At 36.1% G+C, this 27296-nt stretch overlaps 1 protein-coding gene across 1 annotated transcript; it reads left to right on the top strand.

Moving 5' to 3' along the window:
- Nucleotides 1-27296, top strand: LOC114258031 (subtilisin-like protease SBT4.15). The gene is made up of 11 exons (XM_082890238.1): nucleotides 1-258; nucleotides 3752-3852; nucleotides 4486-4583; nucleotides 4689-4832; nucleotides 16574-16679; nucleotides 17433-17937; nucleotides 18042-18142; nucleotides 19959-20177; nucleotides 25188-25296; nucleotides 25367-25580; nucleotides 26492-27296. The coding sequence occupies exons 1-11, from the start codon at nucleotides 1-3 to the stop codon at nucleotides 27037-27039; spliced, it is 2403 nt and encodes an 800-aa protein (XP_082746364.1). The 3' UTR covers nucleotides 27040-27296.

Below are 27296 nucleotides of genomic sequence, written 5' to 3'. Positions count from 1 at the left end.
ATGGAAGCCACAAAACTCTCCACAGCTTACAGAGAGATCGGAGGAAAGCCGTTGCAGTATTATGACATGGTGCTCCTACCACTCCTAAATGTATTAATGCCTTGTAAATTACCACTCCCATCACATGAGAGACAGAGACAGAGAGAGACAGAAAAACAGGCCATGAAGACTTCAGGAACCTTTCTAGTGTTTGTTGTCTTCTTCAATCTCTGTCATACTACTACATTGATCAATGCATCTGTACACGATGATAGAAAGGTATGTTGACTGGTTCAGATTCATGAAGGTTTGTTTGGTTTAATGATTTGGGAAGCAATTTGATAAGGAAAGAAAAAATGTGTGTAAAATTCGGTGAATGTAAGTATATTTTATTAATATTTCACCTTTATTTTTCCTTTTCTTTTTAAAATCTTTTTTCAAATTCTCGAACCAGACACAGCCTAAGAGCAATGTTAGGGATACCAAATCTCCGACCAAAAATTTGACACAATACTCCCATAGGGTGTGAGATTCACATTCACTTGGAACCCATACTCAAGTGATTGTTTGGTAGAAATTTTAGTACAACATTTGGAGTCTCCAATATTTTTGATTTATTAATGTTCATGGGTCAATATGTCTGTGTATTTATGTAAATGTGATGTCTGATATACGGGAAAGACTGTGGTACACATATTTTGAGGGGTGTATACCATATACACCTTATAATTGTTGACAGGGGTGTTTTGTCTTTGGTTAATCCTAAAGGATGGTAACTGGAGGTTTGATTCTTTGTGGTGCGCCCGCCCGGGGGGGGGGGGGGTTATGTGTATGTGTATGTGCTGGGTTTGGTTTCTCTCCAACTCTTTGTGGTTGAGCTTACAAATGATTGTGTTTTCTGTTCGGTGTCAATTTAGTTGGGATTGAGTTAGTTTGCTATGATGCTTTGTGCTCTTCCTCTCCTTTACTGGTGTAATCTCATATGTAATGTATGTGTTTGTTATCAATAAAGTTTCTCTTTTTTGCTGATCAAAAAAAATATACACCTTATAATTAAAAAAGAAAATGGTATAATTTTACACTTTCTGAGTTATAACTAAAATAAATAAATAAGTCATAACCAAATACTACATGAGGTATAACTAAACATTTCAAAATAATTTCATTACTAAAAAAGAAATTTGGTCATAACTAAATAACAAATTTGGGTGGGGGAGAGGGGGGTTGTGTGTGTGTGCTGGGTTTGGTTTCTCTCCAACTCTTTGTGGTTGAGCTTACAAATGATTGTGCTTTCTGCTCGGTGCCAATCTAGTTGGGATTGAGTTAGTTTGCTATGATGCTTTGTGCTCTTTCTCTTCTTTACTGGTGTAATCTCATATGTAATGTATGTGTTTGTTATCAATAAAGTTTCTCTTTTTTGTTGATAAAAAATATACACCTTATAATTAAAGAAGAAAATGGTATAATTTTACACTTTCTGAGTCATAACTAAAATAAATAAATAAATAAATAAAAAAAGAAGTCATAACCAAACACTACATGAGGCATAACTAAACATCTCAAAATAATTTCATTACTAAAAAAGAAATTTGGTCATAACTAAATAACAAAATGAGGTAACTAAAGGTATATAAAGTATTGGATGTGTATTGTAGAATTCTCCTTGATTTACATATGTTATCTGTCAAAACTTGTTTTTGAAAACAAATGAGAGAATTAATCAGAGCTGATAGCTAAAGTTAATTATCAATTGAGGAGGCTTATGAGAGGCATCAATATTTGTTGGCCGGCTACTGTGGTTGGTGGCCAAAGGTGAGGGATTCGCCAGGAGATAGTCACAGGCAACAGCAGTAAGAGAGCCGGTGGCAATGGTCAACGGTGGTAATGGGTGGTGACCAAAAGGGATAGAAATGGGAGGAATGATGTACACTTGTTTTTAAATAATTGGAAATAGCTTCTTTTTTTATTATAAATTGTTACATTTTATTTATTTATTTTAAACCAAAAAAATGAATTTACTTATAATTTAAAAATTGGTGTAAATATAAATAACAATTATAAACATAAAAGTTATCAATTGGCCTACATATTTTTTGTTTGTAAGGTCTTATTCATTTCTAGTCAAGAACAGTGGCAATTTCATAAATTTTTGTAAGTGGTGATATTTTCATTTTGGTATTTTGAAAAATAAAAAAATTGAAAACACTTATGCTATATTTTGCATCATTTTTTTATAAACATAGTTTTTAAAATTTTGAAAAATAATTCCTAAAATGTAGAATTTAAAAAAAAAAAAACAAAAATAAAATCTCAAAATACTTAGTTAAATAAGTTTTCTACACAATTAAATTTTCTTCTTAGCAATTTGTCAATAATAGTAGACGGGAGACTAGTTCACCCACAGAGAAAATAATTATGGGTATTATTAACGAGTGTTCTTAATACACAGATTAAAATAATTAAAAAAAATATATACATTTTTTATTACACATTTCATACATAATGTATAATCTTGTTAAATTTTTTAACATGTATCACGTCTTAAAAACATATGTTAGCAAAATCCAATAATTATACCAGTAAGAAAGGAAAAATTATTAAATGTCATTGGGACATTGCTTTATATCAATCATTAATTCTTTTTCCTTTTTAAATTGTTAAACCTTTTACATCCCACGTAATTTTCAAATTGGCATAATAAGTCTCAATATTTTTTTAAAAATATAATGGGTCCTATCCATAAACATGTCATTTATTACAAAAATAAAATGATGAAATGAATTCAATGATAATTAACATTTCTCAAAAGATAAATGTAACATTATTTTTGTTAAGGTTATGGAGAATTCCCATAATATAAGAGGGAGGGAGGGGGATTGAACGTACGTATCACTGGCTTTATGTAGAAAAACTTTACGTATTAGGGCACTTAAGCCAAAGGTTCCCTTTTGGCCCAATAGATCAAAATTTAAAAAAACTTTAGTCAAAAAGATACTTGTTCAAATGTCATCTACTTGTCTAAAATGTAACCTCTATCACCCATCTGTTTAACTATTTATGCAAATGTCTAACTATCTATTCAAATATTATTATTTATTTGTACATGTATCACTTATCTGTCCACCTCATTGCCACCAACCGTTGCTGCCGGTGAATTTCCGATGAATTTTTTCAAGCAATTTTCCGACGACTTTTCAATGTGTGTTCTTATTACTAAAAATATTAAATATTGAACCAAATAACATAACTCCATAAAAATATATTTTTCACCAATTAACCCTTATATGCATCAATTTTCAGGGATTTTGGTGAACCATCTCAATTCAACATGGCGTTGCCAGTCAAGAGATTATTCAGAACGTCTTTTTTCTTTTTTTTTTAATAAATATTCTTTTTTTTTTCTCTTTTTTTAAATCCAAAATTCTAAAAATTTGATGATGTGATTCTTTTCATGGTCATTGATCACTTAATTTCACAATGTGTAAAGAACTGGAGATCTCCACCATATGCAAGAAAGGGGCAAAGATAGAATACATAACACTGTTGATCCATTCTTGTTTTATAGACAGTCAAATACTTGAATCAAAGGGTAGTTAAATTAGTTGAAAATCTCTCTCCCATGATCTCATGGGCTGTCATTTGTATAGAAACTAATTTTAAAGTTTACTTGATCAATGCTTCTTTTTTTTTTTTTGATTAATTTATTCCTAATGAATGTTTTTTTTTTTTTTTTTTTTTTTTTTTTTCAAATTATGTTTTGATGAACAAACAGACATATATAGTATACATGGGAGATCTGCCTAGTACTACTACTCATACCAGCCTCTCTGCGGTGGACGAACACGACAGCCTTCTTTTAGAAGCAATTGGAGAGTAATTCAATTTCTATCCTTTAAACTTTACATTATACATTAGCTTAGCATACATATCCTATGGGTCAGGCCAATAAGGTTGTACAAAAGTAGAAAATTTGGTTTTATAGATCATATTTTATAGATTCCTATTTCACATCTCAAAGTTTTATTACTGTTGTTACTGAATAAAAAGGGTTTGTAAATTTCATCAATAATGTTGTATTTGACATTTTTTTAGAGAAAATTATATTTGTGTTAGACCGTGAAAACATAATTACATTTTCATGGGATGCAAGTCCCTCTTGTATGTCAAACTTGTAACAAAAAAGATTTCATTTGTTATTTCTCATTTTTTTATTACATTTTATTTACCATATGTTGTGATATATCTACTACCATTGATGCAGTGGATCCTGCATGAGTTTTATTAATATCTAACTGTTGTGAATGTGATATATCAGCTAGTAAGCAAAATATGGTATAAAAGACAGTAGCTGCAGCATTGTTGAAAATTTTAAAATCAAACTTAAATAATCTATTACTCAATTTAATTTGACTCGTTTACCATCCTAATTATTATTGTCAGGAAAAGGCCTTTTTTTTGACAGAATTGTGTGGCAAGAACTAATGCTAAACTATATTTTGCAAACAGTGAGATGATAGCCAAAGAATCGAAGATACACAGCTATGGAAGGAGCTTTAATGGGTTTGTGGCAAAGCTATTGCCACATGAAGCAACTAGATTATCTGGTACTTAAAAATTACTAGAACAATGATATATATATATTATTTTTTCAAAAAAAAAATTCTATGATGTTAATTAACATTTATCTCTTGATGTTAATTATTATGCAGAAAAAGAGAGTGTTGTATCAGTGTTTCCGAACACTGTGCGGGAACTGCACACCACAAGATCATGGGATTTTCTGGGAATGCCTGAGAAAGTAAGAAGGATTGATAAAGTTGAGAGCAATCTTATTATTGGTATCTTAGATACAGGTAACCAAGATATGTTTTATTCATCACTAGGGCTATATATTTTACATAACATTCGAAAAGATAAAATTAGATTTAAAGAGACATGATTATTAAGATTTTTAAAAGGATAAAAACCAATCTTGTTAGCATTTGCCTAATAATAATAAACAAATATCTAGAAATTTAATACTAAAAAAATTTGAACTAATTGGACCACAATATTAAGAATGTCTCTTTTTGCTGTGGGAAAATACGAGTCATCACAAAATTCATGGAGCTTATCAATAGGACTGTTCGATTGAGTTGCAAGGGAGTCTTGTACCCAGTAAGGGTTTGTGAATGTCCTGAGTTTGTGGAGATGTCAGCGAGCAGTAAGAGCTTCTCTGTTAATGGGTTGAAGATGTCCATCAGTCTTCAGGGTGAGGAGAAGATGGATAGATATTCAAATGTTGGAGGGGATCAGAGAGGCAGCATAGTGAAGACAAGAGGGATTGAGGTCAGGGATGATGAGGTGGCTTGTAGTGATGAGGTGGACCAATGTAGAACGAGCATGTTACCAAGGGATGGAAGCTATGCAGCAATGCAGCCTAGGGGTGAGATGAATGGTGCAGGTTCTGATAGTCAGGTGCCAGAAACATGCTTGCTTGTTACTGAGGGGAAGGTGGAGAAACCAAACAGTGGGGTGAGCTGTCGGGTAGAGGAGCAGCTGCAGCTGCAGATGGAGACTCCAAGAAGAACGTTTGGGGAAGTAGTGGGTGAAGAGGATATTGTGACCCCTGGGTTTGTTAAAAGCCTTAGTGGGTCTGATGAAATTGGACCGAGTATCAATATTGAGGTAGTGCTAGAAGGGGCTCAGTTAAGAGGTGATCAAAGTAGGCCTGAGGCATCAATCAATAATAGAGGGTTTGGCCGAGTTTATGGTGTTGGAGCCCAGCCCAATCTGAACCAAATAAGGGTGTTAGGCGGTCCAAGCAATGAGGATGTGCAGCTCACATTCAACAAACCAGAATCGATGGTGAGAAATGTTAGTATTCAAAGGAGGATAGGCAGAGTTGGAGGTACCAGAGGAAGGGGGAAGAGGAGTCAAAGCACCCAAACTTCGTTCGTATCTGGGTTTAATAGAGGAGCTGTCTTTAGGGCAGCAACTGCGGTCTTATCTCAGTCCTTGTCTAAAGAAAGTCAGGAGAGTAGGAGGAGGAAGATGAGAGTGGAGGAAGCACGAGAAACCCTGCAGCTTGGTAAACGATTGGGGATGAACTGTGAAGGCAAAGAGGCTGAAGTAATTCAAAGAATAGTTCAGTTGGAGCAACAAGATGAAGAACGATTTGTAAAGGAGATAGGGGGTGTGCTGGGTCAAACCTAATCGACTAAAAGCTTGGGGTTTATTTGGGGGATTAAATAGTTATAAATGAAGATAATGTCTTGGAATGTCAGAGGGTTGGGTAGAGCAGATAAACGGCGGAGAGTTAGACAGGTTATTCAGGATAGAAAGGTGGATGTCCTGCTTCTTCAAGAAACAAAAAAAAGTAGTATGGAAGAGATGTTTGATCACTCATTTTGGCCGTGGAAGAGGATGGCGTTTATGGCGGTTGATTCTGAAGGTAGTGCTGGAGGGCTATTGAGCATATGGAATCCAGAGGTGTTTCAACTACAGGAGTGTTGCTGTCATAGAAATTTCTTGCTCTTATCAGGTGTAACCCTTAATTCCTTTGAATGTGTCTTTTTAAATGTGTATGGTCCTAATGATGTGTCCAAAAGAGCAGAGTTATGGGACAACTTTGGTAATATTAGAACTAGTTTCCAAAGGCCCTGGTGTATGGGAGGGGATTTTAATGTAATTAGAAATTTAGAGGATAGAAGAGGCTGTGTAAGGAGAGACAGAGGAATGGTAGAATTTAATACTTTCATTGACCAAATGGAGTTGGTGGAAGTTCCTTTGTTAGGAAGAAGATTTACGTGGTGTAACTCCATGGTGGGAGAGCGGTAGAGTAAGATTGATAGGTTTTTGCTGGACGTAGTATGGTTGGAAAAGTTCAGGTTTCAGATGTGGGGTCTACCCAGATTAGTATCTGATCACTGCCCACTTCTGTTGATGGAAGATGAGAGAAATTGGGGGCCTAGGCCTTTTAGGTTCCTTAATGCTTGGACATTGCACCCAGGTTTCATTTCAGTTGCTAAAAAAGCTTGGTCGAAGAATCAAGTTCAAGGCTGGGATGGTTATAGACTGCAAAGAAAGTTAGGTGGTATGAAAGTTGAATTGAAAAAATGGAACATTGAAGTTTTTGGTCTGGTAAAGGAACAACTAAAAAAAGCAGAGGAGGAGTTGCATGAATTTGACCTGTTAGCAGAATTCAGGGAGTTGACATCCGTTGAGATTGAATCTAGAAGGGAGACAAAACATTTGGTTTGGAAGCTTAGAAAAAGAAAGGACTGGCTATGGTTCCAAAAGTCTAGGTTTAATTGGGCTCAACTTGGGGATAAGAACACAATGTATTTTCACATTTGTGCAAGTAAAAGGCAAAGAAGAAATATGGTGGACTCAGTGGTAGTTAATGGGGTTAGAATTGAAGATCCTGAGCTTGTGCGGTTTGAAGTGGTTAGATATTTCTCAAAGGCTTGTGCTGAAGAGTGGCCATCCAGGCCTAAGATGTCTGGAAATTTTGCATCAATTAGTAATGCTCATAGGGAGGAGGTTCTTGAACCTGAGTTTACAATGGAAGAAGTCTGGGAAGCAGTGAAAGAATGTGATGGGAATAAAGCACTAGGGCCGGATGGATTCAACATGGCATGTATTCAGAAATGTTGGAAGTTCATGAAGAATGACTTGTTTGACTTTATGAAGGAATTCTACCATCATGGTAATCTGGTTAGAGGACTAAATAGTTCCTTCATCACACTTGTCCCAAAAACAGAGTGTCCTAAAGGTTTGTCAGATTATTGACCTATTAGTTTGGTGGGGGATGTCTATAAAATCTTAGCAAAGGTGCTTTCGCGAAGGTTGAAGAAGGTGTTACCAAAAGTCATCAGTGAAGTTCAGACAGCTTTTTTAGGTGGAAGAAATATTTTTGATGGAGTCATGATTGCTAATGAGGTTGTGGATTGGTGGAAGAAGTCAAAAGGGAAGGGAGTCATTTTAAAGCTTGACTTTGAAAAAGCATATGATCAATTAATTGGGAGTATCTACTTTCCATGATGGCAAATTTAGGGTTCGGAGAAAGATGGATTAGATGGATAAAAACTTGTGTTACCACAGCTAGAGTTTCTGTCTTAGTTAATGGTTCTCCCACGAATGAATTCTGCCCCCAAAAGGGGTTGAGACAGGGTGATCCGCTGTCACCCTTCCTGTTAAATGTTGCAGCAGAAGGGTTGAATCTGCTGTTGGAAAGGGCTAAGAGTTTGGGTGTAATCAAAGGAGCTACTGTTGGATCTACAGGGTTGAAATTATCTCACCTCCAGTTTGCAAATGATACTCTCTTATTTTGTGCAGCAGAGTGGGAGGAGATTGTTAATGTCAAAAGAATTCTTAGATGCTTTGAGGTGATGTTAGGTCTGACAATTAATTTTCATAAAAGTGTGGTGTGTGGTGTAGGCAAAAGTGATGATCAGGTTCAGGTATTTGCTACGTTTATGCATTGTGTAACTCAGAAGTTACCTATCAAGTATTTAGGTTTACCTCTTGGTGCAAATCCTAGAAGAACAAAAACTTGGCAACATGTGGTGGATAAGGTTTAGTCAAGATTAGCTCTTTGGAAAAGGAAGCTCTTGTCTTTTGCTGGTAGGCTAACACTGGTCAAATCAGTTATGGATAGTTTACCAGGGTACTATATCTCCATTTTCAAGTTGCCCAAAGGAATAGCAAAGGAAATTGATAAGTTGAAGGCTGCTTTTTTATGGGGCAGTTCTGAGTTACGGAGGAAGATTCATATGGTAAAGTGGAAGGATGTAACACTTAGTAAAGATAAGGGAGGGCGGGGTATAAGGAAGGCTAAGGAATCAAATGATTGCTTGTTACTAAAGTGGTGGTGGAGGTACGGGGTGGAGGATGAGTCACTATGGAAAAGGGTTATTGTCAGCAAGTATGGGGCTGATGGAGGCAGGTGGCTCCCAATGCAGAATGGGGAAGGTAAGGAATCTGTTGTGTGGAGTGATATCCTGAGTGTGGCTGCATTAAATCCTGAGTTGTACCAATTTTTTGTTTCAAAGCTACAGATTGTGGTAGGGGATGGGAGTAGGATTCTGTTTTGGCATGATAGGTGGTGCATGAATTTGAAGTTGAAAGAGGAATTTCCCAGGTTATTTAGGCTTTCTATGGAGAAAGAAGAAAAACTCAGTTACTTTATGCAGAGGAGGGATAGTGATGGTCCTTGGAGTCTACAGTTTAGAAGACCTCTGTTTTCTTGGGAGGTAGGGGAGGTAAGAAAGCTACAAGAGTTAACTTAGGATGTCCCCAGGTTGAATGACAATCTGTGTGATGGTGTAAAGTGGACAGCATCCTCGTCTGGTGTGTTCACAGTGGCATCTGTGAGATCTTGGCTTCAGAAAAATTCTGGAACTAGCTTACAGGTTCCTAGGATGCTATGGAATAATCTGGCACCACCTAAAGCCCAATTCTTGTGTTGGTTGGCTTGGAGAGGAAGGGTCAAGTCTGCAGTTGTTCTGCAAAGACTAGGGGTGTTAGGGGGTAATGCGAATGTTGCCTGCCCTTTCTGTCTTGCTGCAGAAGAATCAATAGATCATCTGTTTGTGCAGTGTCCTAAAATATGGAAGGTTTGGGGAAGGTTGCTGCAGTGGTGGAATTTATACTGGGTCTCTCCTACTACAGTGGATGGAGTTCTTTCTTGGTGGTTGGGAACTAAGCATAGGAAACTAGTAAAGAAAATCTAGGTGATGGTCCCAGTGGCAATGCTGTGGTCAACATGGAGGCTTAGGAATGAGATTGTGTTCAAGGGTCATTTACCAGATATGTTGGAGCTTGGTGAGTTAGTAAAAGTGACGGTGGGGTTGTGGGTTCGAGCTTCATTGCCTTCAGTCCATTACTCAGTGCATCACATAGTGGAGAACCTGAGTCAAGTGCTGTTATGCATCTGAGATGTGTGGAGAACCTGCGGATCATGTATGCTATGTTTGTGGTGTCTATGGGGAGTTACTGCTGCTACTGTATTGCAGTTCATGTATGCAGAGTTGTCTGCTCTTGAGGTGCATTATGCTTCACTATTGTTTTGCTAATGAAATCTCCTTCAGCAGAGGTTTCTTTGGTGATCAATTTGAGGCTTCTTTTGTAGCTGTCCTGTCTTGTTCTGTGGGTTCTTTGCTTTGGATTGGTCTCTCACCAATGCCCTTGCATTGCCCTGCCTTGTTGATGTTTTTGCATGTTTTATGCTTTTTCTCATCAATAAAGCTCTTATTTTGCTGATCAAAAAAATAAAATAAAACTCTTAGCTTGATATTGAATTAATTGTTATACTTTTTCTTGTTATTTTATTTTATTTTTATACCTACATCAGGTAAACAATTCAATCCACCATCTAAAAAGCTAAAAACAATCCAAATTCTTGACATTTTAATTCTGAAGTAGAGTTAACAACCAAGTGAAGTAAAACTTGGAATGATACACAAATTGAAAGCATTCAGAGAATATTAAAAACTAAGAAATTTTCATATCAAACAATTTGGTAAAGTTAAAATTAATTACATTGGGCTTTGGTTAATAAAGTAGTGTTGTTTTTGAGTTTGGTAAATTTAGTTCGGTTTTTTTTTTTTTTGATCGGCAAAGAAAAATTTCATTAACAGCATGAAATTAAAGATATAGGAAGACGACATGCTTTGAGAGAGATTCGGAAGTATAAAAATACCCCTACTACTGCTACTCGCATCCATACAACCAACCCCTTGGCCTCACGTTTTTTTTTTTTTGAAAACAAAAAAGCTAAGAAGGACTTAACTAAACATTAAATACCAAAGTCCACACAAAAATCAACCCACCAAACACCTCTGATCAACCCAATTACCAAGAATCCCTCACTTATGCTGCTACAAACTCCCCAAGCCCACACCTATGCTGCTGTAGCTCTCACCACACCTCTGATCACATCACGCCTATGCTGCTGTAGCCCACACCTCTGACCACACCTGCTGTAGCCCACTCCTCTTCTGCAGCCCACACCACACCTCTGATGAACCCACACCACACCTCTGATGTACCCACACCTCTAACCACACCTGTTGTAGCCCACACCTCTGCAGCCCACGCCTATGCTGCTGCCACACCCAAAACCCACCCCTGTTCTGCTATTCCGACCGAGAGAAACTCCATAGCCAACGCCTATGCTGCTGCCACACCCAAAACCCATCCCTGCCGATCTTGACAAAGCAGCTCCAACATTAGCTGCAATGCAGAAAACATCTCCGGTGTTGGTGGTAAAAGTTCCCGAGCTCCTCTTCGACGAACTCTTCATCGACCAGTTGCATTGCCTCAGCTGAGGCTGATAAGAAACCAACGGAACTTCTTCTAACTCACACCGCAGATCCACACACCCACCGAGCACCGACCACCCGACTTTCATACATTAGGAAGAAGATCACCCCTCAAACTCTCGCGCGAAGAGGAGCGCTCGAGTGCACACTAGACAGTTCTGGATCGCCGACGACACCCATGGTTCCGCCCAAATAGAGCATCGATACATCCCCATCAATCTGAACCAGAGTGCACCCCTCAAACTCTTACTCGCAAAAGAGCGCTCGAATGAAATTCCGGGACGACCCCTGAAATAACAACTGAACGACCACCGACTCACCACAAAAAACTCACCTGTAGCAACATAAGGCACACCTAGGTGGCAAGAAAGGGGGACTCTAGTTTATAGAAGTTAAAAACTAACAGAAAAACTAGCAGATAGACGAGCTAAGCCAGCCGACTGCCATAGCCAAGGTGGCGGCCGGCCGGCCCAAAAAGAGGCCAGGGAAGGAGGTTTTTTAGAGGGAGAGAGAGAGAGAGAGAGCTCAGAAAAAACTCAAAATTTAGTTCGGTTTTGATAAGCTAAAATTAAAATAATAGAGCCCTTCACTAATAAAAATAATTTCTTGAATTTGGTATTGAGGGTGATACTTATGTGGACTCAGGGTGGCTGTAGTGCACCCTGCATAGCAGCTATTTTGTTGCGGTTTGAGTCTATTTTGGATTCTATTTTGATAATTTGAACTCTTTACTTTTTAGAGTATATCGAGTATAATATATTTGCAAAAAATCAAATTCATTAGATATCGGTTATCTTTTCATCAAATCACTTTTGTATTTAGTTTTATTTCTTAAAATCATATTTAGCATTAATTTTTTTTTAGATATAAATGTAATTTAATGAAAGGGCTACTAATATCTGATCAATTTAATTTAATTTAATTTTTTTATAAGTATGTTGTACTCAACGTGTCTTAAAAGTTAAATAGTTTAAATTATCAAAATAAGATCTAAAATGAACTCAATTGTGTGAGATGCATAACAGTCACTCGATCCCTACTTATGTAGGTTTTGACAAAACAAAATCAAAATAATAGGAGGTTCTTTAATTGAGACCCAATAAATAGAACTCTCTTCAATCTTTCATAAGATTTATCTATAAGTGTAGTGATAATCAAACTTAAAAATTAAATCAATTTTTTAAAATTAAATGATGTAGTAATTGATTAGAATATTTAAGACAATTTATTTTATAAATTATCTAATTATCTACCGATTATATCTTTTATACGTTCTAAAAAGTGAATTAAAAATTGAATTTATCATATTTTTAGCGCACATTTGGAGCCCAAAGAAGAAGCTTTTTGGGCTTTGATCAAAGCCACTCGTCATAACATAAACCTATCATAAGGTTGGACACATGGTATCGAAACCAACCTATTCTCTTTCTCACACAGAGGACTAAATAAAAAAAATGCTAGACATTGAACCAAGGCCTAGAAGTCACCGTAGAGGTTGCTATTGACTCAATTATGTTGCGATAAGTTAGGCTAATGGAATTCAAATTCACACTCCTAATGTTAGGTATAATTCGTCTAAGATTAATACGTACTGTCGCCTAAATGAGTTGGGAGAATAAAACCTAGATTTCAAGGCTTATTGTTATGGCATTGGTTATTTGCAAACACTCCGTGCAACAGTTAGACAATCACAAACAAGCCTTACTTAATAATGCTAAGTTAGCCTAACTCACAAATTTACAAGAAAGACAAGTAAAAAGACAAAGAGAGTTTAAGAGAATGTCTTTGTGTTCACTTTGAGAAAACTTGTACAACTCTTGGATAGTTTGGAGCAAATGAGCTCCTCTCCTATTTATAGGCTCCTTTAGAGTATTCTAGAACACACAAGAAAAGCACTATGGAGAAGCTTCTCATGGAAGGTTTCCTTATCCTACAAGAGGGTTCTAGAATCCACCCTAAAAATATCTATACAAATATCCACTTCATTCTAGAAGTAAGTACAAGGGTCTTTTACCACCTCCATTTCTCTAGGGGGTTCTGAAGCTTTTATTACTTCCATCTCACTAATATTCACTTAAATGTTATAAAACTTATTCTAGATCCTTCTAGGTACATTATAGAATTATATACCGTATTCTCTAATTTTCTCAAGTTTTCCAAGAGCTTCTAGAATATATCATTAGCTTCCCTTCCTTGAGATTTCCTCTTGGTAAGCAATTCTGTCTATGTAATTTGGCAGGACGTGACATTCTCCCCTATTTATGCTTGCGACACCCTCATCGCGCCTTCTTCTTCGAAGCATCAAGTTTTTTTCTTAACTTACGCCTTCTTAAATTTGCCTTGTCCACTTGCCCTATCGATAACTTAACAACTGTGCATGTCGATGGACTATCTTCCGTAGAGCCAATCATCTTCTTGGCAATGCCTACTACTTCTTTCTTGTCTGTTTCCAACTTGATAGACATTACAAACAGAAGTTTGAGTTTAGTATTTAGCTTACTTACCATTAGGACCATGCAAGGCCCACTTTCCATAATGCACATAGTGTTGTTATGAGGTAACAGTGTTACGTTGAATTCTCGCAAGAATTCCATCCCCAGAACTTTGTCATAGTCATCGAGTGATGCTATCAAAAAATTGACTTTTTTGCGCCACCCACCAAGGTGCAACTCAACCCCTCGAGTCATGCCATCTACGGGCTTTGCCTTGGTGTTCATCATCTTGATCAATCCTTGACCCTTGTCAAGTTAAAGACCAAGCCTCTTGGCCTCCTCCGCCTTGATGAAGTTGTGCGATGTGCCTGTGTCTACCATGATTTGGGTCACCTTCCTGTTGATCTTGGCATCCACGTACATTAAACCCTTATCCCATTAGGTCAATGTAGTAGGCTTCGATTCGATGGCACCACCAGTTGTAGAGATCCTATCTACGGAGTCTACACCTTTTTCCATTCTTCAATCATGGCATTGAAGGCTTGCCTCTTGGGACACTCTCTTGCCCAATGTGGCCCCGTCACATAGGAAACACTTGGTCTTGGGTTTGAATATCTCATTGTTTTCTTTGACCTTGCCTTTGCCCTTTTTGCCAGTGGAAGGCTTGTTGTGCCTTTCCTTGCATCCGATGCCTTCATCCACATCCTCTTCACTTTCGCTAGAACTTCTTCTAAGGTCATCCTTGGATGTCTTGGCTTTACCATCCCCACGTTTGTACTCAATAAGCGATTTTTCCACTGCCATGGCCAAGGCAAGATCTTGTACTCCACGTCTGCATAATTCTTGCTCCGCCCATGGTTGTAGGTTGTCCAAGAAATTGAAGGGTAGTTTTTCATCAGTCATACTTGGGACTTCAAGCATAAGAGTATAGAATTCCTTTACATAGTCCCGAATAGACTTTGCGTGTTTAAGACTTGTCATGCTCTTCCTTGCTTGGTAGGCCACATCATCGCGATAAAATTGCTTCTTAAGTTCTCTTTTGAAATCATCCCAAGTTGCTATGGAGCACGTACCTCTCTCAATGTCAGCATGTTTGTGACGCCACCATAGTGTTGTTGTAACTGCAAGGTAAAGGACTACAGTTCGTATCTTAGCATCTTCCACGGTTACTGCCATCGTTTCGAAGTATCTTTCCATATGTTATAAGTAGTTGTCCACTTATTTGGCATCCCTCTTTCCATCAAAAGGTTTTGGCTTTGGTACCTCCACCTTAGATGTCCCCAGCATGGTCACAGCTCCCTCAGCTATGGCCTTCTTGCACATCGCCATATCTTGGTGCATCTCCTCCAAGCGGGCTTCAAAGTTCTCAAGCATCTTCAACACTTTGGTTTGGAAGGAAATCATTGGCAATTTGCCTATCATGCACCACGGAGTTAATGTTGGAAAGCATGCCATCATGGAGTTCCTTGATCTCCCCCTTGAGACCTTCTACCTCCTGTTCTAAGCTTTGCTCCAACACATCAAGATGCTCCCTCGAGTCGTCCATGGAAAGCTTTAAGTTGGCTAGCCTAGTTTTCATGGTTGCAACAACGTCACGCCCTATCTCGTGACTTGTCCTTCCTTGCTTTGCTAGTGTTGTCCCTCCCATGGGTTTGCTCAATCACCATAGTCTCACTAGCACCGGATATGTTGCCTTTTCTTCCCTTCTCACAAGCCTGCTCTGATACCACGTGTCACGGACTGGGTGTTTGTCATCCTCCCGAGAAGCCGGCTCCATTAGTGGTACTACACACCTTCGTGCATTATACCCAAGGACTAATCCAGGTGATACGATAGGGATCTACCCTGCCTGACTTGCCGTTTACAAACTAATGTGCTTGTAAGGTACTTGGTGTAGAACTCGCATCTCCAATGAGTCGGTACAAGACATTATGCCCAAAATCTTGTCAAAGCGCCACACCCCTTGTGTTCCAAAGTGCCACAAAGGACTCTCACTTCATTTCTCCCCTCCTTCGTTGCAATCCCTTGACTCGACCTTACAGTCGGTACAACTATGGAAGGTCTCGCTCTGCTCTCTGCGCACTACCAAGACCCGCTAAACTTGACCCAACTTCACATTTCATCTCAAACCTCAACTGGGATTCACTCCCATCTCCAAACTAGGTTCAACCCTTCCTTGTTGTTCCTAATCTCGTCACATACCCCAAACACACCTCCACCCAAGCCCTTCCCTTTGGATACACCAAATTCTCAACCTTTTCGACAATCCACCCAACATGGAGACACAACTTAACTTGGATTCATTCTTATGGCTGCTAAAATTTCGATCTTTTAATTGGTGCCCAGCTTTGTTGCATTCGTTGTGTTGCGTTCCGATCAGCAATTTCGTTGTGGGTTTGCAGTTCTTCTACTGGACTCTTTAGCAAAAGGGTTATTGTCACTATATTGAATACTTATGTTCTTTTGATTGATTGATATATGACTATTGATATCTAGTGAGGAGTGTATTTAATGTGTTTTATTGATTAAATGTTTCTGTGAAGCCTAGTAATGGTGGTGCAATTGCTGTGTTGTGTTGTGGGTGTGGTGTCGAAGGGAAAGAAAATGATATTGAAAATCAAATAGCCTGTATTGAATTTAAATTATAATGCTGTAACAACGCTAGAATTATGAGATAAGAGAGTTGAAATAGAGAATGATAACAAATGATCTGAAGCTGATAATAATATATGTGTTCATAGTAACACTAACATAGAATAGATATCATATATTTAACAAATTAGAATGTCATTTTTTTTTTTAATTTTATTGTATTACTGAGTTTGATGTTTTTCTCTGTTTTTTTTTTTGTTGTAGGAATTTGGATAAAGTCACCCAGTTTTAGTGATGTAGGCTTCGGACCTCCTCCATCGAAATGGAAGGGCAACTGTGCAAATGGAACTAACTTCGTAGGATGCAACAAGTATGTGTTCTCTCTCTTACCAAATTTGTGTTATAGTTCCAGGAATATTATGTGTATAGGTCTACTAATTTTTTTTCTTCGCAAGCTAAAATACATCAAGCCTAAATGAAGGGGGCTGTCAAGGGGAGGGGAGGGGTTGGGGGAGGAGAGAGGGCTGGAGAGTGGGCGAGGGGAGGAGAGGTGTCAACAGGGAGCAGAAGAGGTGCTAGGTAGCCAATAGGTTAGGGTTAGAGTTACAGTTGAAGAAAAGGGTATTATGTAAATTAGATGGTGTGAATTCAGGAAAAAACAAAATTCAAAAACCAAATTGCCTATGTATGAATTGAATATTTTGTATGAACTGAGAGAATGTACATGTACACATAAGCACTACCCTTTAGACTGAAATTGGACAACATGACCTTTCTTTATCACAATTTAATAAAAATCAGCCATTTTTGATCTACTGAGTACCCATTAATGATTTTCCCTAGCAAAAATGCTTGATTTTTATGTGCTTTTAAACCTTGCGAATTATTTAGTAATTTCCAAGTAAATATATCATCCTGCATGGGATTATAACTTCAGCAATAATATGTATCACGGATTTTTTTTTATACAAAATCATCTCAAAAACCATAGCCGGTCAACTGGCCAGTCTATCCTAAGCTTTGCCAATCAGCCAGCCATGACTTCAAGACAATTTTCACGAAACATCTTTTCGTGACACCTAACTCATGGTTATAACTTTGAATCTCATTTCAACCTGGGCAGCAAGGTCATCGGAGCGACATGCTACAACCTGGACAGCGGCCCGGTAGATGATCTGAGTCCAGTAGACAACGACGGCCACGGCACACACACTTCTTCCACTGCTGCCGGCATACCTGTCAAGGATGCAAGCTTGTATGGCATAGCAGACGGGACTGCGCGCGGAGGAGTCCCTTCTGCTCGTATTGCAATGTACAAAGTATGCTGGAGTGTCGGTTGCACCGACATGGATCTCTTAGCTGGCTTTGATGCTGCTATTGCCGATGGGGTCGATATTATATCGATCTCTATAGGTGGAACACCTAGACAATTCTTTGAAGATCCTATCGCCATTGGAAGCTTCCATGCAATGAAGAATGGAATCCTCACTTCTTGCTCGGCAGGGAATTCAGGGCCTGACTTTGCATCCATCCAAAATGTGGCGCCATGGATCATGACAGTGGCTGCAAGTAGCATCAATCGACAGTTCAAGACCACTGTTAAATTGGGTAATGGACAGAATGTGTCTGTAAGTTTCTCTTTTTCTCTGTTTTTCTCTTTGTAAGCCTCTCTCTCTCTCTCTCTCTCTCTCTCTCTCTCTCTCTCTTACATGATCTGTCTTTTGGTTGGTAGGGAATTTCCATCAACACATTCTCACCTAAAAGACAAATGTATTCTCTAACAAATGGAGCCCATGCAGCAAATTACAGTGACGAAATATATGGAAATGTCAGGTACATATTGCAAATTGTTTGAAACTGTTTGTGTTCGAGGATATTAGAGGGAAAGGGGGCAAAAAATCCTTTTATTATAGTATTAGTTAATAATTTTTTAAAAAATTATACAGACTCACCTCTTTTCTTTCGTTTTTTTTATTTTATTTTATATTTTTTTAAAATAAAATTTTAAGTAACTGGCCCTTTAGGTTTTAAAAAAAAAAAAAAAAATTAAGAGAAGAAAGCAGAGGAGAAGTCAGCAAATTACTATATTTATTAAGGAAGACATTGTCGATTCCATCAAAGATGTGTTTACTGATATAAAAGAGCATTGAGAAAACAATAATATGAGGGATCATAAAAAATATATCATGAAATGCTTCATAAAATTTTTTCATCATTTGATTAGTGTGTGGTGCTATTTTGTATATATAATCTAACGGTGGAGAATCTTATCAATTGAGGTGCCTCATTCTAGTAGATAGATTATCCACTGGTTGCAATTGCTTGAAGACATTGTCGATTCTATCAAAGATACATTTTTTTTTTTTTAGATGGTATCAAAGATGCATTTAATGATATAAAAGAGCATTAAGAAGAACTCAAGGTGCCTCATTCTAGTGGACAGATTGTCTAATGGTTGCTATTGCTTATTTATATATATATATATATATATATCTTATTCTTTATTTTCATTGCCGTAAAAATTGATATTGTAATTTATATTTTCTTTTTTCTTTTCTTTTTTTGTTATTTTATTTATTTACCCGATATTAAACTCATGAATCCGTTCGCTTATGCTTTTAGGATTTGAAAAAAAGTAATAGATAAGCAACCATATTTAATTTAACCATAAAAGATAAATGGCATATCTTGATCACTTTCCTAGTGAAATAAATTATTCAAGTGGGTAATGATATATATTAACACATTTTTTTACAAAATTTTTATACTGAATGATGTGGTTGTGGTTCTTTTAAACCCAACCAAAAAATTTCCTCTAATGACTCATAATTTTAAAAATAACATTGTCACAATAAATTTTATGTACCAAAATTCTGTTTGTAAATTTTTATTTTTTAATTTATAACACTGACAGTACTTAGCCTCACTAATTTATCGGGTCAATTATTTTTTTAGTCTTTAAAGTATATTGTTTGTGTCATTTTAGTTTTTAATGTTTAAATTATATCAATTTAATGTCTACTGTATAAAAAGTATTTCAATTTGGTTTTCCTATCTAATTCCATCAGTAAAAGCCATTAAATTTGGGAATAAATGTGAAAACTCATTAAAAAAACTATACTTTGTCTCTTGAATATACGATGTGTCATTTTCGTCTACGAAATTACACATTCACCACTGATTTTATCGGTGTCTATTGACCGCGTTAGGTTAAGGGGCCAATTGAATCGCCTTTTATACATTAGAAACTAAATTGATATAGTTTAAACATTAAGTATCAAAATAACACAGAAGTTGAGGACTAGAAATATAATTTACTCATTTATAGCACTGCTTGATGTACATATATGTATATAAGTACTTTATGTAACGGGGACGTTATGTGATTGAGATGATGTGATATATTCTTTCCGTCGTTAATTGACATATGGTAGAAAGTGAGACCGAAATTTGATGTGGTCGAACATTTCCGCACCTGAAGGCCAAGCATAAAGTGACTTCTCAAGCTCCACTTTTGTTACATGATGACAGTCTATAAATGAAATGGATACATCACGTTATCTCAATCACGTGACATATTCGTTACATAAAATATTTTTCGGCTAGGAAGAGTTGTAATGATACACTTGTATGTCAAATGATTTGGCAGTGCCTGTGATTGGGGAACTCTGAGCAAGAATATGGTAAAGGGAAGGATCATCTACTGCCTTGGAACTAGTGGCCAGGATTCCACCATCAGAGATTTAGGTGGGGAAGGAATCATCATGGCATATGACAACTCAGACTTAGCCTTCTCCTTTCTTATTCCAGCAACTATGATAACTGTTACTGAAGGAACCAAGATCGACCAATATATTAACACCACTAAGTAAGTTCTTTTACTTCTTTTTATTGGAGTAATATTAATATTGTATACCAGAAGTGTCATTTTTCTGCAAGTTTAAAATTTGTTCATATACTGTGGGTTGTGTTTGATTGGATGGACTAGATAAGGGGGATTAAAATCTATCGGATTTGAGTCTTGGGACTGTGAATTCCCCGGACTATTTGGTTGGATTGGATATGTATCATGTGTTTGTTTTTTGTTTTTTCATGGGATTAGATGTTTGGAAATGACTATTTTTAGTGAATCCAACGTTTGGTTGGACGGACTGGATAGGATAAATGACCAAAAGATTATTTTACCCTTTTTTCAATAGTTTATTAAATAATAGCAATATTAAACATATCTTTAATATTTTAATTATTTTTATCTAGATTAAATAAAAATTTATTTTATTTTATTTTTTACACAATTAAATAAATTTATTTTTTAAAAATTAAATAAATAAAATATCAATAAAAATATATGTTATTTTTTAATTAAAATTTTAAATAAATTTGTTTTTAAAAATAATAATAATTAAACAATGAAATTAAATAAAACATCTATTAACATTTAAATAATGAAATTAAATAAAATATAAACAAAATTTTAAAATAAAACATCAACAAAATATCTATAAAAAATTATTTTAAAAAAAATTAAATAAATAAAACATCAATAAAAAGTTAAATAAAATTATTTTATTTTTAAATTGAGACATTTAAATTTTATTGAATTTTACTAAATATAATACATAATTAAATAGTAAATGGACAAAATGGTCATTTTACCACCTAATCCCAACAGTGGATTGTCTCCCCAAAATTGTCCCACCCCCCCCCCCCTAGGACACAATAGTCCCCCATATGGGGGATAAGGAGTCCGGCCGAACTCCATGTCAGGCGGACTAAAAAAAAAACAAACGGCGGATTGAATGCTTCTTTCGGATTACAATCCGCACAGTAAATAGTCCCCCCCTTATCCCCCCAATCAAACACATCCAAAGTGTACTCTTCCAATGGTTGATTTTACATTTTTTTGTAGGACCACTCTATTAATTCAGCTAATAAAAAAAATGTGTTTTGTTCACTCTCTTCTTTGGTCGAATTAATAGAGTAGTCCTAAAAAAAATACAAAATTGACTAATAAATTTGAATTTTGAAATACATGCTCTCAAATATATTTTCTATTATCGTTGAACTTTTTGTTACATTAAACTCTGTGATTTCACTCAATCTCTGATGGTGGCTATCTTTCTCACCCTCTCACTTATCATTGTATCTTCACAAGCATTTTCTTGAACCTTTCTCCCTACTTTATTTATTTATTTTTAGTTCATATTTATTTTTTTAACTTTCCCACTCTTGGAAGCTTTATGCTTGTACAACTCAAGTCATGATACCTAATTATACACATATTAGGATAAGAGAAACTATAATATCATGCACCAAATTGTCTTACATGAATATAAAAATACCAAAATATTTGTGAGAGAAAAATATGTGACACCCACATTTGAATAAAGGACGTACCCCGTGTACGAAACTCCCGCTTAAGCGCAGTCTAGGAAAGCGTTGATGTACGTAGCCTTACTCTTACAAGCGGAGATACTGTTTCTGCGACTTGAACCCATGACCATCAAGTTATCAAGGGATAGCTTTACCGCTACGCCAGGCCCGTCCTTCTGACACCAACATTTGAATACTTGACATTAACAGTATTCTTAGGATAGATTGTAAAAATTCTAAAAGACCTTGACTCCTCTAGCTAATCACCAACTCTTTGTGATATATCTTCCACATCATTCTAGTCATTAGATTTTATGTTTTTTGAGAAATCTGATTTCTTCTCCAACAGTTGCCACTACTAGAAGGTATAAGGAACCATGAAGGAAACTAATAAGGAATTAAGGAATTCTGCATTAATTTTATGGAGAGAATTGGAACACAGGCCCATTTGGTTGAGTTTTTGAATCACTTTTTCACAACCCAACATGTAACGCCCCAAAACATGACAACTAACCATCCCATGACATATAATGGAAAAGCATAAACTTACAAAATATTAATCTTTCATTGATTTTCTTTAATAGTACAAAAGATGACATATGCATGTATACATTCATAAATCCTAGATTCTGAATCTATAGCATGTGACATGTATGAATAACTTGAAACAAAAGGGAACACAGATAAGTTTATACCATAATGGCTACATATTTCCAAGACGATACTTAATTATAACAAAAGTGGGTCAAGCCCAAAACAAGCAATAAAGCCTGTGGCTTGTGCAAAAGATATTTATAATTAAAGAAAAATAAAATGAGCCTTCAGCTCCACGATCCTCCTAAGTTAAGTCCTTGGCAGAGGCATACCATCAGCATCTAAAAGTTGGTTTCCATATAGGTTGAACTAAAGACCCAGTAGAGAATACTTGAACATATTGTATGATGTTAAACAAAGTCATATGGTGAATGCATATGCATAGCATTTACCAAAACATTACACTTTCTCTTTCAAAACAATGCAATGCCATGATTATAAATCAATTTGTAAAACAATACTTTTTAAATCAGAAAACAGGGCAGTGGATACACAACACTGGGAATCTTTAGGTACGTGTTTGCCAGTAGGCTATACAAGCACTACCAAAGCCATTTTATTGATACTAACCGGAAGGATTGGTACCGACTTTCATTAAAGACACACAGGCCAACATAGATAATATCACAACCATACTCCCTAACCAGATTCACCAACGTATTTATCCATTTTTCTCAAAACGATACATTTTCAATGCATAAATATGAAATAATGTTCAATGCAAGATGTATAAGTAGTTGGTTTCAATAAACCTAATTCTCATACAATGTCTACAACAATCAAAGTTATCATTTACCGATAGCCCAAAACAGATATCTTTATACAAAAGATAAATCTCCAACAACAATTATAATTTCATAATCTCAATATAGAAGTGACAATACATATCCAACTGCATTCTCTTCATCAAAAGATATATTCATTTTATCATTTCAAAAACTCAACAGCCTTTCCTTTTTCCTTAGTTCAAACCAATGATTTCCAATATTTCCAACAAAATATCTATTCTTTCCCAAAACACATTTAAATGAGAGATGTTCAATATTTCAACATAACTCAACAATATACTTATTTTCACAACATTTCCCATAAATCCATTTGAAAACCCTCATTTTATATTTCCAAAACCAAACCCTAAATCAAACCCACAACTCCCAAATAACAATACTTTTCAAAGAATACATAACGAGGTTAAGAATCATACAAGAAGATTGAAGAAATCCCTACCTCAAGAGTACAAGACCCAACTTTTGATGGAGCCGAAAACGAAAACCTCTCTAATTAAACTGTTCACCTTTACGAGATCTACAATCTACACTTTTCTCCAAAACACTGTGGTGACAAGGCCAACGGTTTTAAGTATGGAGGCGTTGAGACAAGAACTAGAGAGAAAGTGAAGAAATTTGGTAAAGTTAACTTTTAAAGAGAGAGAGAGAGGTCAAAAAGTGATTGAAAAGATCTTTTTCTCATACTGATATACACAAAGATTGCACGAGCGGCCAAAACACCGCTCAAGCATAAGAAACAAAGAATCGCTTGAGTGACCAACTCAAGGCTCGAGTGCACAATGACTCCTCCCAGTGGTCCTGAGCTGCAAGAGACCGCTCGAGCGAAAGAAAGACCCCTCAAGTGTCAGACACAGAATACCGCTTGAGTGACCAACCCATGGCTCAAGCGAAGAACACTCTGCTCCCAGAAGTTCAAACTGTAAACACAAATACGGGAAGGAACCAAAGATCACTTGAGCAAAGGAAAGACCGCTTGAGCAAACCTAAGAAGAAACAGACAGAACTCTTTTGAAAAACTAACTCTCAAACTGTTCAAAACACAACTAACAACTCCAAATGACCAATCCCACACTACAACGAGACAATAAGGAGTATAAACAACAACCAAGAGTACCGGATCCAAGACTAAAAAATACAAAAAGGGTCGGGTTTCAATCTGAGTCACTATATAAAGCTTGTATGGTTTTGGGTTTTCATAACATGTATTTCAAAACTCTTTTCAAACCCAAGTTTTGAAACTCAAAACTTGTTTGGTTCAGGTTTTCACAAATAACTTTCAGAACCCAGTCAATTTTGTTTGGTTTTCAAGTATTGGCCGAATAAGTTTTTATGTTTTAGATGTATATGATCTAGATATACTTAAACAGTAAACAAAATATGCAGAAATGAAAAGTAAATTTAATAAATACATAAAACATTAAAATTGTATTAGTTTTTAATTGGGTATTTTTGTGTGTGTGTGTGTGTGTGTATTTGACATTATTCAATAATTTTATGAAAGTTTTTCATAAATGTGAAATGCTTTAAGTGTATATAGATTGAGTAAATATAAAATCAGAAAACAAGTGTTAAAATTTTTAAAACGTTCATAAAAAATAAAACATACAAAGTGAAAGTATGCCGTATAGATTAGATTAGATAAATCTAAAAAGTACATTTAAATTATGTATATGAAAGAAGTGAACAAATTTCACTATAATATTGCAAAAACGTTTTGACTAGAATGTGAAAAAACAAATGACCCAAACAAACTCAAAAACTAGTTTTGAAAACTCATAACCAAACAAGTTTTGAATTCAATTTTCTAAAAACTTTTTTCAAAATATGCAACCAAACAAATTTTCAATTTTTAAAGTTCTTTTCAAAAACCCAAAACCCAAAACTGATTTCAAAACTAAAGCAAAAGCAGCAACATTTTGAAATGATAATGTGATTAACATTGACACTATGAATGTCCTGAGTTCTACTGCTAATACAAGCACTTGGTGAGCTATCAATTTGACATCCTCATCATCAATTGCTAATATGCTATATTAGTACAAGTATTCATTTACTTGCAAGTACTTTAAACTTTGCACATGATGATTGATTACTAATATATTCTTATCTGTTGCAATTTACAGAACAGCCAGAGCTGTTATATACAAGTCAACAACTGTTAACATGACTGCCCCTTTTGTGGCTTCTTTCTCCTCCAGAGGACCCCAGTCAATCACTGCCAACATCCTCAAGGTAACAACTCCCTCTCTCTCTCTTTCTCATATATATATATATAAGGTAGTAATTAAGTTTTGGTGGGCAGCCTGATATAACTGCACCGGGGCTGAGCATATTGGCTGCATATTCAGAGTTGGCATCTATGACGGGAAACCGAGATGACAATCGGTTTGTGAAATTCAACATAATATCTGGAACATCAATGGCTTGCCCTCATGCTGCAGGCGCTGCTGCCTATGTCAAGTCCTTCCATCCAGACTGGTCGCCTGCTGCAATCAAGTCTTCTCTTATGACCACCGGTAATACTTAAAAAATCCAAGAATTTGTGCATAACTATACTTGATTTGATTCTAACTTATGCAGCTGATGGCAAAATTGTGATCATCATGAGCACCCAATCACTGTTTTGGCTGATACAGGCTTGACGCCAGGTCTACTTATCCCCTGTTTGTTGCAGTTTAATTATTCTAAGCTGATAATCTATATGCAAGAAATCCAAAAGTTCTCCAGTTTCATGATCATCAGTTTTTTCCAAACTTATTTAAGTTATTTTTACCTTATGAAGCATGGTACTCCGAAAACATTGTCGTACCCGTACAACTACTCATATCGATATAGTAGCATGAGTATCAGGTACACAAAATACATATCTGGTACTTGAAATACGGCATAGGTATGTTTCGGATACTTTTGTGGGTACTTTAGAACATAAATGTAAATTTTTTAAAATATATGAGTACTGAAAAAATTATAGTGCCTATTTTTAAAAACTTCAAAAGAAATAGGATATTATGGCAATTATAAAAAAATAGGGTTCTTTTTCTAATCATTAGTAATACTTTCATTTTTTTTTTTTTACATTTAAATTTTTAATTTTAATGTTATGTACTACAACAAATAATATAATATATTTATAAATGGATGTACTAAACTGTACCCGTATCTTTCTTTTCTCTTCTTTTTTTTTTTATAAATTTCACCATATCAATGTACACATGATGTACCCATACATACACCTGTGCTTCTAATTTTTTACTATATAAGTTGTAAGCAGAAGCTTATAGTCGCAAAATCACCACCAAAAATAAATAAACATTTAAACTGCATCAAACAGTACCACCCCCATGTTTTTGCTTTCAATTTTGATAATCTCATAATCTGTACGATAATGCACCCATCCTATAATCATTTTTCTGCCATTTTACTTCAGCAAAAAGAATGAAGATCAAGCAGCAGGGTGGTGCGCTAGGCTCTGGCTCAGGCCAAATAAATCCAACAAGAGCAATACATCCAGGCCTCGTGTATGACATTCAGATGAGTTCCTACCTTAGTTTCCTCTGCAGGGAAGGTTACAACAGCAGCACCATCCGCCTCCTCACTGGCGGCAAGAAGCTATACAACTGCTCCAGCTTCAAGCCTACCCAAGGAACCGATGGCCTCAACTATCCCTCCATGCATACCCAAGTTGCAAGCGGTAATTCCAGCATTTCAGCAGTATTTTATCGGACAGTGACTAATGTAGGATATGGCAATTCAGTCTACGTAGCGAGAGTGAAGTCGCCTAAAGGTCTTGATGTTACAGTAGTCCCCAAAACTTTGTCATTTAAGCGGCTGCATCAGAAGAAATCGTTCAAGGTTGTGTTGAAAGGAAAATTTATGAACGATAGGGCTTGGATCTTGTCAGCAGTGTTAGAATGGAGTGATTCTAAGCACACGGTTAGGAGTCCTATCCTTGTGTGTCGGTCAACAACATTTTAGCATAATTTAGGTTTAGGGTCATGCTTGCTATATACACACATTGCCCAAACATGGCTTTGCGTTTGTTTTCACTTATTTCCGGTTCTTTGTTTCTTGTAATTATAGGATTAATAATAGTTGAGAAATTTGGATTCTTTTCAGACTATGTTAGCAGTACAATTCAAAAAAAAAAAAAAAAAAACACTAGGCATTGATTGACAAACGGCTAGAAAAAGTGTAGTGAAAATTCAAAAAATGTGATGATAATTTTTTGCACT

The sequence above is a fragment of the Camellia sinensis genome, chromosome 10 (assembly GCF_055761805.1).
Source record: "Camellia sinensis isolate YWXY chromosome 10, ASM5576180v1, whole genome shotgun sequence".
NCBI lineage: Eukaryota > Viridiplantae > Streptophyta > Magnoliopsida > Ericales > Theaceae > Camellia > Camellia sinensis.
The sequence above is the reverse complement of the archived record's forward strand: the minus strand, read 5'-3'. Positions and strand labels throughout refer to the sequence as shown.

Excerpts from the sequence above, each read along its gene's own strand:
- LOC114258031 (XM_082890238.1), top strand. The coding sequence starts at position 1 with ATGGAAGCCACAAAACTCTCCACAGCTTACAGAGAGATCGGAGGAAAG. Across the intron at positions 3,853-4,485 it reads CTTTTAGAAGCAATTGGAGA|TGAGATGATAGCCAAAGAAT; the intron begins GTAATTCAATTT and ends TTTTGCAAACAG. Across the intron at positions 25,297-25,366 it reads TCACTGCCAACATCCTCAAG|CCTGATATAACTGCACCGGG; the intron begins GTAACAACTCCC and ends TTTGGTGGGCAG.